Below are 16,060 nucleotides of genomic sequence, written 5' to 3'. Positions count from 1 at the left end.
TCATACAGTTTCCACTATTCAGCCGTGTCCACTTTTGCGTGGAATTTTTTCTAAGCAAGCGTTAGCCTTTAGTCAAGGCGCGTGTGTCTACCTGAACGCGTGGTGCCCCAGATTCTGGCACGGAAAAAGACCAGTCGAGTCGCTAAGCCACGAGCGCCTTTACCATCTCGTGGAGCTAATCATTATTCATTTTTCAAGTAAACTGAATCATGCATGATATATATGAACCAATCACCACCAACAAGCCATTTTTGAGGTGATGACACGCGCGCGTACCCTCAACGCGTTCTAAATAAAACAAGACGCGCGCACGCATTCACAACATGTCATGCATTATGCATGAAAATTTGTCTACCAAATCGGTAGACAAATGTAAAGAAAAACATAAGCGCTCTCCACGAGATGGTAAAGGCCCTCACGGCTTTGCCGCTCGTGCTAGTCTTTTTACGTGCCAGAATCCGGGATGCGTCACGTGTCCGGATGAGCGCGTGGGACTTGACTAAAGGCTAAGCAACCATTGGCCCCTGACCTGTAGGATGAGATCCCGTTCAATCCCCAGGGACACCATATGTTGGACGATGAGTTCGTTGATTGGATCCGGCCCGTTCACCGTTGTGGCAAGCTGGTCGTACTCCGCGATCATGTCGTCAAAGGGGGTGTCCGGCTCGCCGGTCTTGGTCCACTTGTGGCCCAGGATCTGGTCCGTGTTATAACGCTTGTTGGGATCTAGGACCAGCATGTGTCGTATGAGCTGTTCACATTCTACAGGGGAGAGGAATGGTTAGGATATCAAGATCAAGATATTATTATTACTTATTATTATTATTATTATTAGTCACAAGTCAATCACAAAGCAATAACATGTTCTTTTGTCAAGTCAGAATGTCAATCACAAGTCAGTAAAATGTCAATCACAAGTCAAATCACAAGTCAAATCACAAGTCAAACAAAAGCCAGTCACAAATCAGTAAAATGTTAATTACAAGTTAAACCACAGGACATATCATAATTCAATCGCAAGTCAATCACAAGTCATCAATTCAAATCCCATCTTAATCACAAGCCAGTCACAGTCAGAAGTCAATCACAAGTCAAATGCAATTCAATTGGAAGTCAAATTACAAGTCGATCACAAGTCACATCCCAAATCCATCACAAGCCAGCCAGTAAAGTGTCAGTCACAAGTCGAATCACAAGTAAATAGTAAGTGAATCACAACTACATGTAAATCGTAAGTGAATCACAAACCAGTAAGAAATCAGTAAAATGTCAATTACAAGTCAGTAAAATGTCAATCGCATGTCATCACAATTCAAATCGCATAATGTTCACAAGCCAGTCACAGATCAGTCAAAAGTCGCATCGCAAACACAAGTCAATCACAAGTCAGTAAAATGTCAATCACAAGTTAAAGCGCAGGGAAAATCGTTACTCAATCACAAGTCAATCACAAGACATCACAATTCAAATCCCATTATTAATCACAAGCCAGTCAAAGGTCACTCAAAAGTCAAATCGCAAAGCAATCAGAAGTCAATCAAAAGTCAGTAAAATGTCAGTTGTAAATTGTCAAATCACAAGTCAAATCACAAGTCACTGGTAACCACAAGTCAATCATAAGTAAATCACAAGTTGGTCACAAGTGAGTAAATTACAAGTCAATAAAATGTTAATCACAAGTTCAATCGCAGCACAAATCATAAATAAATCATAGGTCAATCACAATTCAAATCGCTTGTTAATCACAAGCCAGTCACAGGTCAGTCAAAAGCCACACCACAAAGCAATCACAAGTCAGTAAAATGTCAATCACAAGTCAGTAAAATGCCAATCACAAGTCAATCGTAAGTCAATCACAATCACAATCATTACATATTTCTTACCTGGGCTCATAAAAAAAGGTACCCTAAACTGTCCCGACAAGACTCGCGAGCGCAGACCTTGTAACGTGGGCCCGTCAAACGGCAAAGCACCTGACACTAGTACATACAAGACAACCCCTAGACTCTGCAAATGGGAGTGTTGGACAAAAAGAAAGAACCATGTAAATTAATTATCAGCCAATTAAGCCAAAAAAAATAAATAAGTCGGTCTCTGGTCAGCGCGCGTCGATTTTAATCATGTGCGTCAACCTTTTTTTTTTTCCAAAATGTTCCGCGGTAGCTCCAACAGCGCCCTCTATTGCCGCACCTCCTCATTTTTTTTTTACCAAAGAGCCCCAAGGAATGGGAAATTGCACCAAGGCAAATGATCGAGAGCACCAAGGCAAATTATGGAGGACACCAATGTACATGAGGACACCAAAGGAAGCAAAATATACCCCCACCTTGTCTGTACAATCCAAGCTTGAAGGAAAAAAAAAAGCCACGTCCCCGCGTCAACTCCGGAACTTTGGTCTGACCAGAGACTGAACTTTTTTTTTTTTTGCCTTAGAGTAAAACAAACTGTCATCACCCATAGAAACCAATATCACAGAAGGCATGATGGTCTGGTTTCCTGTCCAAAATATTTTAACTATTCTGACCAATCTTACGCGAGGTAGCCGCCACAGCTTAAAAATAAACACGAACAATAACAGTCAGGATCCTATTTGTTTCCAAAAATGTCCTTAGTTTTACCAAATTTATATATCGCTGCCACTCGGAAAGGTTTGAGATAGCTTGGGTATTTCAGGCCGTACGTTTTTTTACCAACAAAATTCCTGTCATGGTTGTTATCGGTTTTGAAATGTTTGGGTTCATCAATTTGTTTCTTGCATTTAAAAATGTCTGTGCCAGGCATATTACCAAGTATCTGTTATTACATGGCCAATGCAGATTTTTACCTGAAGTGCATGTGTGCGTTCATAGGCGGCGGCTTTGCCACGTCCTGTTATATTTTTGAATGTGATGGCTACCTGACCCTTTAAGATGTGATGGAAACCTGACCCTTTCCCCATTAATCACAAACGTTATACCTCAAGCTAGGCTACACTTCCACTTCCACTTAAACAACAACCCTTGGCACGTAGAGGTAAAGTGGCTTGCCCAAGGACATAGCATACAGTCAGCAGCTGGATTCACATCCCAGACTCTCTGATTGGAAGTCACAAACCCCAACCACTTGGCCACACACCCTCTGTACTTACAACTTGACACACCCTTAAAACAGCCTCACATCGGCCTTGCATTTGCCTGAGGCAAGTAAGGGTAAAGTGGCTTGCCCAAGGACACAGCGTTTAGTCAGACTATGCCCCCATGATGAGTCAGCACTACTCACCCAGACATCTGCCTTTGGTCCGTTATACTCCCTGCCCTCAAAGAGTTCTGGCGCAGCATACGGCGGACTCCCACACCACGTCTTCAACAACTGGCCCTTCTCAAAAAAATTGCTAAAACCAAAATCTGAAACAACAAAGAAAATACGTAAACAGAATCCAGCGACTCAGTGCAAAGGCAGGCAATGTAAAACAGTCATGAAACTGACTTCAGACTACACATTCCTCTAATAATTACATGAAAATGAAGCACATCTTTGTTCAGTTTATTCCAATTTTTGTTAAGTGCACTTTTTTTTAACAGTTTCACAATATCCATGCTGTTTCTTGACCCTGGGGGCGCTGTTGCATTGATGTTAATACTCATAGACACTTTCCAGTTTTTCTGTACAAATTATAAGGATTAGCATGTCTTTAATCTTTCCTGAATTACCCTGTACACTGTACTAAAGTGCTCATCATTTCATTTATAAATGTACAAAGGACCAGAAATGCTATATTTAAACATTATTATCTTGAAATTTATCTAAGGATACCAGTCAGATGTAAGAGCGAAAGTGACTAATCAGGGTCGGTTATGAGAGCTTGTACATGTAATCTTGATTCTGATTGGCCAGTATTGGCTCTTCCAGATTAAGGGATTCTCACCAGTATTTGGATAGCGATTATTCCCAAAATGTCTTTGTTTATATCAGCTTACAAAAATAATCAAACACATTCTAAATTCAAATTTAACTGGTTTACTGCCCCATACATAGAATGCAGCGTTCAAGGTTTTTGAACCCTCAAATGTGAGAAAGCTCTTGTCCTGTAGAATTCAGAAATAAAAATTCTCGCAGTTCTTCAACAGTTCAACTTTATTCTAGCCTTGGTCAAGGCTTTCGATGATAGTGTCCTGATGATTGACATCGGCTGCTAACATATACATGTACATGTACATGTACATGTACAATAGCCGCGCGTTAATACACATATTATACGAAGCATGAACAGCGACCTCACGCGGCTATGCAAATCAGTCAGTGCCGATTGAATGCCTTAAAACAACGGCCGCGAGGGCCTGTTTCAGGCAATTTTCTTTACTATGTCACTGGATTTATGTTGAGTTATATTGTCCGCAGGACTCCAAACATGTTGGAGAAGGTAGCCACACTACCAAGCTCTCCATCCATGTAACATATGAGCCTCCACGACCAAGAACTGAATAATAATCTCATCTTTATTCACATTTGGGGTTGTCGCTGGAAATCCCACGACAAAATAAAGACAAACATAAGCCAAGACGCATGGTTGTCCCAAGGTGTTCGTCAGCACCAACTGATTGCAGCCTACACCAACTGATCTTGTAGCTGACTGTTTATGTTAGCGGCGAACCATCGATCATCGGACACTATCGTTGAACGCCTTGACCAAGGCTAACTTTATATCCTTTAAGGGTAAGGGTTAATGACCCCCTCAGACTCTCAAGGCACGCCCCTTTAACATACCCACCTGCTATTTTGACATTCTTATTGGCGTCTAGTAATAGATTTTCTGCCTTAAGATCTCTATGTACAATCTTTCTACAGTGGCAATAGTGGACGGCTGCAACAATCTGTTTGAACTTCTGTCTTGCTTCCCTCTCTGTCATCCGACCGTGGGATATGAGGTGATCTATGGCACAGGCAAAAATGAAAAATGAGAAATGAGCAAAGTTCATTATCTCCTATTGTTTGATCAATCACACTGTCACAGACAGTTTACCGGTACATTATTAGTTATCCCGTGAGCGCGAGTGGAACACGGAATAATGTAGTGCGTCTGTGTCCCACATGCCACAAAGCCAAAGACCGAGTGGCATGTGAGACACAGACGCATAAATTTTCCGTGTTCCACGAGCGCGAGCATGATAACGAATTTATCTTCAAGCAAACTTGACACACTAAAAAGATTTTCAGCAGTTATCCTATTACAGGTGCGTGTAATGGTGTCCGCATCTTGGAATAGCGCAATACGCGGAGGGCGGTATGGACCGTGGCCGTGCTACATGGTTATATGTAGCACGGCTTGTTGCCATGGATCGACCAATCAGGATCGAGGATTCAAGTTTACTTGAAGACAATATTAAATATACATGTACATTAGGCTTGGGACGGTATTGCATTTACTATACCGCAGTATCCAGTGACAAAAAAAACGCGGTATTCACTAAAACCGCGGTATTATGTTAAGTGGGGTATTAGTTACGTCATTATCAGAAGAAAAAATAACTAACCACCAGGCACCATGTGCCGAGTTGATAAGCCGCCAGCGCAGCATAAATCACGCAAATGCTTCACGCCGCAAATCTCCTACACTAAAAGCGTCTTGGTTTCAAACTTTCATTAAATATCAGTCCATTTGTTTGTAAAAACAACATATCATTGTAACAGATTATTAAACACGGGAAGCTTACTTTTTGTGGTATTGCATTTTTCGAATTTGTAAGTCATTGACTTGACAAGGTCCACTAAAAAATAATGCAGATCGTCGACCGATGCCAGCGCGCGCCAGAGGCCGACCACGCGACGATCCCAAGATCCTAGCGAACGTATGCTTTTCAGTTGGTATCCATTGTGAGTGACTCGAAAGGCTCATGCAATTTATGCCGGCCACCAGCGACTCCTTGCGTGCTTCGCCGGTGTCATGTGAAAATCGGACTCCTACAAAAAATATCGTACTCCTTCTCACGTGATCGGTCCGTGATTGATAATAGTAAACATCACAATATTACGCATGCGCAATTGTGGACGCTGTAATATGAAGTTGTCGGTGCCGCGACCTTCATAACGAACGGACCAATCATTCCAAAACATGAATGGAAAATGTTTCTAGCGCCGTTTTAGATGGACAATCAGCTTGATCTACACAGGGCGTGGGAAAAAGCACGTGCAATTGTGCTTGTGGGCCCAGCAGGACGGGCGTAGCTTTACGTGTGATCGTGCGGGCATTACGGGGGGTTTTCCCACGGTGAGAAATCATGGTTCTTGTATTACGCTTTCTTTTGGAGTATTTTCTTTTCTGGATTTTTATCTGGAGGACTCGGCATATTCAGGCGAGTCCCTTCCCTTTGAACGTCGGTACCGATGAATAACTAACGAAACATGAATGAAAAAAATTGTTCCGAGCGTGGATTTAGATGGCCAATCAGATTCTTTTATCTCACCATCGTCTCGGTAAAACCTTCCAAAAAAAAAGGCGAGTGCGGACACGGTGTCACATGAAAATCCGACTCCTATGAAAATCGGACCCCTTTTCCCTATTATTGGTTAATCCCTCTCACGTGACCGGTCACTTTCCTAATTACCATACTTACGCATGCGCGTTATTACCAATGAGTCCGAATTTCATAGAAACGTAAATTCTCACTACACCAGCTTTAGATCGATAAATGCAATGGGTGGGGAAAAGCACGTGTTCCGACTCTCTGTGCGGAACCAGTGTGGGACCACGTGTATGCGTATCATGCACTGGCATGTACGGCCACGCACATGACGCACGTAAACACTTAAGTGTACGCTTCCAGATCGTACAAAAGTTTTTACCCACGTTAAGAAATCATTCGTTGGAATATTTTCTTTTCTTAATTTTCCCGGACGGTTCACACTCGCTGCCTCGTATATTCAGGCGAGTCCAGATTTTTGTTTTCCTTTTGCGCGTCGGTGCCGACACTGCTTTATTGTACATTTATTCCCAAGGCCCATGATAGGACATCATGATGGCTTTGATATTGCGCTTTCCTTGAAATATTTGTTTCTCATTTTCCCCGGATCGGACGGCTCAGCATCGCATGTGAATCCAGGCGTCCCAGCACTAGACTGAAGCCTGCAAGTTTGGCGGTCATATAACCAAGATTGACACGGTTTTTTTTCTTGTTGCTGATATTCTTGGGAACTATGTTGTGGCAAAAAATACGCATGATGATGTAAGATTTCTCTGAAACAACCACGGAGAAACAATTAAGACGACCAGTTTTTGTCACGACCGTCAAAACATTCCCATGTGTAAAACATTGTTTGAACTTTCAGCGGAGACTTTTTACACACAAAGAAAACCGCAAACACGGCGGCGTTAGCAGAACTTCAAAGGCCTTTGTGGTATTGCAGCTGCCGAAGTATCAGGTTTTCTAGTCGAGCTTGACAATTGTGTTTAATCTGTCAACGGTAATTGACAATGCAGACATGAAACTGGATGCCTGAGACCACAAAGAATGGAATCAAACATGTCAAAGAGGTTGCTTGTCTTTCTGTTAGAAAGGCTTTTGCGAAGATTCTGAACACTAAGGAAGAATACCGCGGTATTGAAATTCCATACCGAGTTCACCGGTGTTTCGGTATTCATGAATCATTAGTCGGTGTTAGTCGGTTATTAAAAAAAACCTTGACTATCCGGTAATACCGAAATACCGTCCAAGCCCAATGTACATGTACCGTTACATTGTTTACTTTTGCTTTAATTTTCAGAAATGGATGGATTTGACCCCATTCCCACTTGATCCACCAATTGGGGGATCTGATCCACCTTTTGCCAAATTGCCGGATCAGATCCCCCAATTGGTGGATCAGATCCGGCAATTGTGTGTAGTGGGAACGCTAACCGTTATAAGGTGGATCAGGATCAGATCCACCTTTTCTGATCCACCTCTGGACCAGGATACAGATCCCCCAATTGGTGGATCAGATCCGGCAATTGCCGGATCACGATCAGATGGGAACGCAAAAGGTGGATCTGATCCGGCAATTTGACCTGTTAACATCCGCCCGGTGCACGAGTGGCGCGAAAATGTTGCGGTCTCATGAACGAAGAAACACGTTTTCAGGCGTGTAGCTCATGTGAACATTTCCAGCGTTTACAACATGCACAATAAACAACCGCTGAACTACGGGCTAGCACCGGCACCGCGCATGCAAAAGCGCACGTGGTATCCCAAAAATACACTACAGGCATTATTTTTGTTGCGTGTTCGTCCATTACTAAACCTTTTTCATTCCTGAAATTTCACTTATTTTTCCATCCATAAATGACTCTGAGTCCGCACTCACCAAAAGACTTCACTTTGGCACAGAATCATTGAAAAGCTTACGAGTATGCGATGAGAATAGTGCCGATAGCACGGTACGTACGGAGGTGACAAATCTGAAGTATTGATTATAGAAAATTGGAAAATGATGTCGTAGTACATCATGTGACCGTTTCTAACCAATGAGAAGCTTCAGAACCAGGGAATCCCTTATCGATGCATTGGTTTCTGTCGTGATGTCACACAATGAGCGGCTCTGTTGGATTTCACCTTTTAATGTATGCACGCACGGATCCTCTACGGATCCGTGATTTATGTTGGTGAATTCGCGTAATTTTTGTCTGTGAATTCTGATAGTGCTGTTTGAAAACTGACCCATCCTGGCCTAGCATGCAACCATGCAACAATGGCACTCCCACAGAGTGCGCGTAATTCCGAACTCAGTGACCTTTCGGACCCAACATTTCCGTACGAAAAGGTGGATCAAGCATAAGTGGGAACGCGACTTGCGGTTTCGTTGCGGTAAGATAACGATCACACCAAAATGCTGGATCTTGATCCACCTTTTTCCAAATCAAGTGGGAACGCGGTGTTTGTCATGTTTGTGGTATTAGTATTTTATAGCAAATATTGACTTGTTTGAAGTTTTGTCTTCGTCAATCCTTTTCTTGTAGTCTGGTTTTCTGACCCCACTTACCGTACATGTAAGATGAAACGTAGCAATTAATAGACGTTAGGGAATTGAAAGGTCAGGGAACCAGTCTATCTGGCTTGTACCCAATCATACAGTGTAATCGATTACAAACAAAATGCGGACTAACTAAATATGGTAAATGAGGAGCAATTTTTTTTCCAATGCTGGTCAGCCGACCAGCGTTGGAAATGGTTACATGTACAAACATACCACTTTTCTTGAAAATGTCAGCACACCAGGTGCCATGAGTTTACAGGATGCTTTAGACTGTCATTCACTAACACTGTCATGACTGTAACAGTCAAGTAAGGTATTTCATAATAATTTGGTAGTTTTTTTTGCCGTGCAAATGTTGTACAGTATATTCCCTGTTTTGTAAGCTCCAACTTTTGTGCAAACAAAAATGTCCATCTTCCTTTTAACTATAGATGACAATTTGCAAAATGTGGATTCCGTTACCACGTCCCCCATAGACTTATGTGCATTCATCTGCTTTGTTCATCTCTGGAAACTGGGCATCAAGTAGATCTCGCACATGCGCAGTTGGAATTGCAAAATGGCTCATTGAGATTGTCCTTTTGTTTCATTTTTACATAGAAAACACTTTTTGTCTATTTCTATTTTCCAGACTTACGAAAATGTGCTTAAATATTTTGTTGGCTTGCTTTACATAACGTTAGCGATATACGTCTGCATTATTGCCGAGCCGCAAATATTTGCAAAACCTGTAATGGGCAAATTTGTTTTGCTCCATGTTTCACTCGGCAGTGAAAAACTTTTGCATTGCTATCGGGTATCTACTGTAGATTTCAAAACAAAATCTAGTTTTTGAGGTGAACCCTAAATTTAGCATGGGAAAAGGAACTTTAAAGCTTGTACGTATGTACGTATTTGGCACTGTGGACATGTCTATTTTTGTGTACATTGTAGATGTACATGTACAGCCTTTAGTTTGCAAAGTTTTCAGAAATCCATAATTTAATGAGAATGAACCCATACAAATGAAAAGGGCAATGTTTTCTTCAATCATTAAGACTGCTTCTGAGGATTTTATGATGCAATTTTACGATACCGTATACATGTAGATATTCACTTAAACACAAGCCAAATGTCATGCAATGTATGTGGGTGTATGTACATGTAGGCCTTTGTACTGTACGCTGTTCTTACAAGTACACAAATGTAGTAAACAAGTGACAGAGACACAGTAACATAGATTTAACATATTTAAAGATATAGTCCATCATTTGTAATTTGTGCATTTTGTTCTTTTGAAGCAACAAAAAAGCTCAAAATCTAAAGAAGGGTGCTTAACAACTAACCTGATGAAGTTTCAGCTCAGCTTCAGCTGTATATTCCGAGAAAAACAGCATTCTAGGATCTCAATTTCAAATCAAAAGTTGCTGAATCATGTTTTGAATTGCGCCTGAATTCAGCGTCTGAGACACGTTCTCACTGAGCTGATTGCAGCTACGCAATGTCGCGCACTGATCTATGGATCCGACGAATTATAACAACCGCGCGTGCGTGTGCGTCGTGCCAATGCTTGAGGGCGCTTCGCCGAATAACAAAAAGGAACTACTAATTTAAATTTCCTACGGTGCGTCTTAAGAAGCACAGGGAGTTTAGTCCCCTTACTATCTTTCAACCAAGAAAGTTTTTCAACAATAATTACGCCAGTTACTTTTCAAATAGCTGCAAATGATGGACTATAGCTTTAACAAAATGAACACCGTAATATGTTTTTGTTATGCAAATTTTATCATAAATTAATCTTTGAAAATGTATTACATGTAAATCTATGAGACATCCCTTTTTGTGGTTTACAGTTTTGCAAACTTCACTTTCTAACACATGTTCCCAAGCATGCAAATGAGGGCGCTGTTGCTGTGATGTCTAAATAAGGTACACACTCGTCCGTTTATAGGATTTTTGTTCAAATTGTGAGTTCACCCCACAATAGGGCTGTTTCAATGTATCAAATATTTTGATATCCGATCATCAACAGAATATTCGAATAGCGCTTTGCCGGTTCAAATGTTCGTTAATTTTTTAATTTTGTTAATTACCCACGTTAATTCTTGGGTATACGGTAATACAGGCCCTACTGCACTACCAGATGCCACTTTTTGTCAACATTTCGGCGACTTTTTTCGTCACTGGCGGATCATCGTTTCCAACCTTTGGGCGGGTTTAGCTAACTATCAGCAAGTTTCGTATATTTGAATATTCAGTCAAACACAGTTTTGAATATCCAAAACTAAATTATTCGAAAACGAACAGCCCTAGCCCACAAATTGTTCGAAAACATTTGTGTTTAAAAAATATCTGACTGACTTGCACTGGATGTACGGAAACGACAATAAATCACCGTAAAAAAAAATCTCAACTTCCAGCAAATGTTTGTGCTGTTAAAGCAATTCTAACACTGACATTTTTATCATATCATTTTTATCGAATCATATTGCTTTTGCTCATGAATGCAGAATTTCTCATTAGCGTAACTAACAAACAGGCATCAAACACAGTTGAAACTGCAAAGTATTGAAGACTGAAAATAAACTTAAATGGAACATGTACATGTGCATTCAAAGGTGCATTTTCCAGTATTGCATTAAAAAAAAGATCAATTAGGCCCCCCCAAAAAAGTCTCTGCTTTCTGGTATGGAGCTTGCCCAAAAAGTGGTGCGGCGACGCGGCTTTTTTTTTTTTAACCTGATTTTTTTGCTTCAAATGTCGGCTGATGACTGCAAATGGTGCCCGACTAAACTTAGTGCAAATATATGGGAGTCCAGAAAGGCCACATAAAGCTTATCGCGACCAATCTAAAAACACGTTAAAATTGTGCAGCAGCAGGATTCCAGTCAAACCAGTGAGTTTGGAGGTTTTGAGACATCATCTTTCATTGAAAAAAAAACTTTTTCATTTTGCCGACGTGCATGGCTACGGCGACGCGCGCCCATACCAGAAACCGGAGACTTTTTTTGTTGGTCTTACGTGGGCCCTTTAAACACTTAAACAGCAAAAAAAAATTTTTTAAAAACATTTACAACATTAAACGTAACGTCACAGCTCTAACACTGCCAAAACTGCCTACCAAATATTTCGCCACCGCTGGCATACTCGGTGACTAAGTACATGTTCCTCTCTGTTTCCATGACTTGATAGAGACGGACGACGTGCGGATGCCTCAGTTGCTTCATAACCTGCACCTCCCGAACAATCTTCTTCAAATTCTCCTCGTCCAGTTGTGTCTTGTCTATTATCTTGATGGCAACCTACAGAGAGACATAGAGACCAATTTTTAATAAATATTTAGGCTAGCTTTGTTTTTTCAAATCAACTAGGCCAAAAAACACCAAATCCGCGGGTTGGGCCGGTTTGTCCATCATTTTGTCAGCCGGTATCCGCTCCGTTCACAAGTACCCCCTCACCGACAAAGAGAGTACAGTTGAAGGTGACCAACCGACGCCATCTTGCCTGACTGCAATTCATTTGCTGTGAAGCACGGCCACTGCGTGTACATGTACATAGTACAAATCCCCTTGTGTGCGTGCATCACACACAAGGAACAGTGCGTGTCAACCAGCGAAATGTCCCGCCCATGGGACGTCAATGCTAGGTAAAAGGGCGCCCTCTTTTGTCGGCGCACAGAGCCCATAGGGTTGGTTTCTGTATGCGTCGCGAAATTTGGGTCGGGTTGGGTCGGTTGACCCATTTTGGAAAAACTTGAAATAAACCGGGGAAAAAAAAAACAGTTTGGAAATTCACACGATGCAATGTTATTACAAGTTACTGTGCCCGGAACGAATGATTTGCAGTCTATCACGCAGGGTCTATAACATTAAGGCCCAACAGTACATTTTTTAGGTCATGTTGTGAGTAACGCACTGAATTATTCAGTTACTGAGAGCCAACTATTTTTACGCAACGCGAGTACATGTATGTTCAGGCACAAAAAGTGGACACAGATGCCTAAGCCAGATATTTTTTCCCCTTGTTTTTCAGGTCGGTTCAGTTTCGCGGCGGTTTGGTTTTCATTGAGTTTTTGTTGGGTCGGGTCAGGTCGGGTCGGGTCGGTTTTAGGGAGTTCAGATCGGTTTTAGTTCGGATTCAATTGTTTCAGGTCGGTTTCGTTTGGCCTGGTTAACCCGAACCCGATGCATGCAGTAACGGTCATAATTTGAGTTCACTTTTCCCTGTTACATATTTGACATGTACCGGTGCATGTACATGTATAACTTAATTATTCTGAATGCACTCCTTAATGCAGTCAGCCTCTGGAGTGATAATGAATGGCAACGTGTACATGTACCCAACAAATTAAAAAACTGTTTGTCATTCTTAATGATACTTGAATGGCAAATTAAAAAGTTCCAAGGTACACATACATAACAGGGGCAAGCAAAAGTCACACTTTAGACCCTACATTGTATAGAATCGCCTACATGTACAGTACATGTACCGGTACATGTATACTATGTACAAAAAAAAGTACAAGTGTACAAATTTAACATGTTTAACATACATACATGATTCTGCATTGAAATACCTGTACAGGTACTGTACTGGTAAATGTATACATTTGTATACATTCACAAAACGCGTACACATACATGTACATGTATACATGTATACATGAGCACAATGAAATCTTAACTGTACACACACATGTAGACATTACAGATACATGTACACCGTTCTTACCCCAGTACCTGTACAAGTACATACATATACTTTCATATGAAAGCAAAACCATTAAAACAACATTAGCAAGTGGATTTCATGACGTCAATGAACTAATGATGTTTGCCCTTGTTGTTACAAGTTTGTTTTGCTCTTTATTTCACCACATTATGTAAACATTTGAACTGGCCATTTACACACATATGCATAACATTGCACATGAACATTTGTGTATACATTGTAAGGCACTTTTGATAGCTTCGTGGTACCGGTAAACGTCATGTAAGATACGGCATAAACTGTGTAATTAGATTTTCTGAAGTTTTAAAGAAACTAAAGTGTACTTTGATTTTCTGAAGTTTTAATGAAAATACAATGTACAAATACATGTACACTTATTTCAACTGTTCAAAGATAGTATTTTCAGAGATAGCTAGCACTTGCGAAAATAAACACGTTTGTTTTTCGTGTGCAATTTTTTTATGATGTGAAAGTGATCCTTTTAGCAATAAACCAGTTCGGTATTTCAACTGTGCATGCGCACAATGATGTGGGTCACGGGTCATTGGGGATAATCAAAGCGTTGCAACCCTGTGACACGTCGTAACTCGCGGCGTGTCGTATGATCCATTTCACAAAACTTGCGATGTGTTGAACATGTCGTAAGTTCCTTGACAACGACTTAAAACAGGTCGCAAGATGGTACGTGCCTTAGTGGTCATCGCAAATTAAGAAGCGTCCTTTTCTTAGCCAGTTTTATGACATAAAAATGACATAAACAAGACTTAAATACAGGCCTTCATTTTTAAGGAGCGCGAGCGCGATCGCGCTCCTTCGCGCTCCTCAACACGGTTTCTGGCGCGCGAATAATAGCGCTCCTCGGTAAATTTGTAAGCTCATTAATTGTCGACTCCAGTTTTTGTCTACATAAAGCCAACAGTAAAATCTTGTCAATCAAAATTTTATATACTTGATTTCTTAACTTGTCATCCCGATGTTTGAACGATTTTGTTGCAAAAAAAATCAACAAAAGTAAGTCGAAAACCTTCGTAAAATCCACCCATAATCATCGCAAGGATTTTGTAAACATCGCAGTTACTCGAGCCATCCCATACATCACGTATATGGACACATTAGCCATTTTCTTTTCATCAACGACATGTAGCACGTTCCATTATGATCAGGGCAGGGTACTGGCAGGATCGTCATTCAGACGTGCACCGCCATTAAGTGAATAAAATGAAATAATAATTTCGGTTGAGATCAGTTTATAAATATTTATAATGTAAAACTAAATAAATAAACCTCCGATGAAGTGAAACCCCAAACAATTATGAAATGGATGGGCTGTGCAATTGAAACCACCTACTTTGTAATACCAACACCCCTATTTTTCGATAAAATGGACGTGGCCCACACGTGTTGAGTGTGGTGTGCCGGGCGATCGCGAGACCGACCCGTCCCCCGATCCCATCCCACGCATAACGCGTAGGCCTACTTGTGCGCGGTCTAATACTGTGTAGCCAGACAATTAACAGTGAAATTACACCGTTTTTCTGGAAGTTGTGATGTTCCAAAGGGAGCCAGAGTTTTTGAACGGCATTTTGAATGATCTCAGGTACATCCACAAGAAACTAGCGTTCATTTTTGACAAGTTTGGGTTGGAAATACCTTACGAAAGGTTGAGCTCATTTGTCCCACAACGATAGAGTGCAGAGCGATTTTCCGTGTCGACTACCGGGCTATTCGCCGCAAGCGCGGCCGGTCAACTGGCCACCCGTGCACGGTGACATTGTTTGTGCGTAGTACCATTCGACATTTTGTAATGGCGTTTAATACTTGTACATTTCTGTGACCTTACTTTCGATCCTTTTATTTTTTTGTGCCCAAAACCAGATATTCATATAATTATTTTCCTTTTCTATTTTACTAATTTTGAGGATTTATGTGACAAAAAAGTGTTTCTTTGACAGATGTATGACCGGACTTTAATAAATTAATTGGATTTTTTTTTTGGGGGGGGGGGGGGGAGGGGGCTCTATTCATCAATTTGGATATAATTTTAGAACCCCTCAAAAACACGGTTACACCACATGATACATATGCAAATTTAAACAAAAACAGGTTTTTAGTAAAGTTAGTAAACCAAAACAAACTATTTGATAAAAAAAAATCAATAAATAAAAACTGAAATAAACAGTAAATAAAACAAAAAATAAAAATAAAATAAAGTGAATATAATAAAAACGAAGTAAAATAGAACAAAAAAGAAACACTAAAGAACCACAAGTCAACTCCAATTTGTTTTTCATTTTTATTTCCAATTCCACATCAGGATGATTCACAAACAAGTAAACTTAAACCTATTAAATTGAGTGACATGAAT

At 40.8% G+C, this 16,060-nt stretch overlaps 1 protein-coding gene across 1 annotated transcript in view; it reads right to left on the bottom strand.

Annotated features, from left to right (window-relative positions):
* Positions 1-16,060, bottom strand: part of LOC119732853 (serine/threonine-protein kinase SIK3-like) — a gene marked incomplete at its 3' end in the record, with an annotated part of 61,191 nt that overhangs the window by 17,978 nt on the left and 27,153 nt on the right. Inside the window, exons 2-6 of the mRNA XM_038206456.1 lie at positions 12,086-12,266; positions 4,748-4,909; positions 3,259-3,383; positions 1,884-2,007; positions 530-762 (exon numbers count right to left, since the gene is read on the bottom strand). Of these exons, the coding sequence (XP_038062384.1) occupies positions 530-762; positions 1,884-2,007; positions 3,259-3,383; positions 4,748-4,909; positions 12,086-12,266 (825 nt within the window). The remainder of the gene's footprint in view (positions 1-529; positions 763-1,883; positions 2,008-3,258; positions 3,384-4,747; positions 4,910-12,085; positions 12,267-16,060) is intronic.

Source organism: Patiria miniata, unplaced genomic scaffold (genome assembly GCF_015706575.1).
Source record: "Patiria miniata isolate m_02_andy unplaced genomic scaffold, ASM1570657v1 HiC_scaffold_25, whole genome shotgun sequence".
NCBI classification, from domain to species: Eukaryota; Metazoa; Echinodermata; class Asteroidea; order Valvatida; family Asterinidae; genus Patiria; species Patiria miniata.
This window is presented reverse-complemented; position numbering and strand designations above follow the sequence as displayed.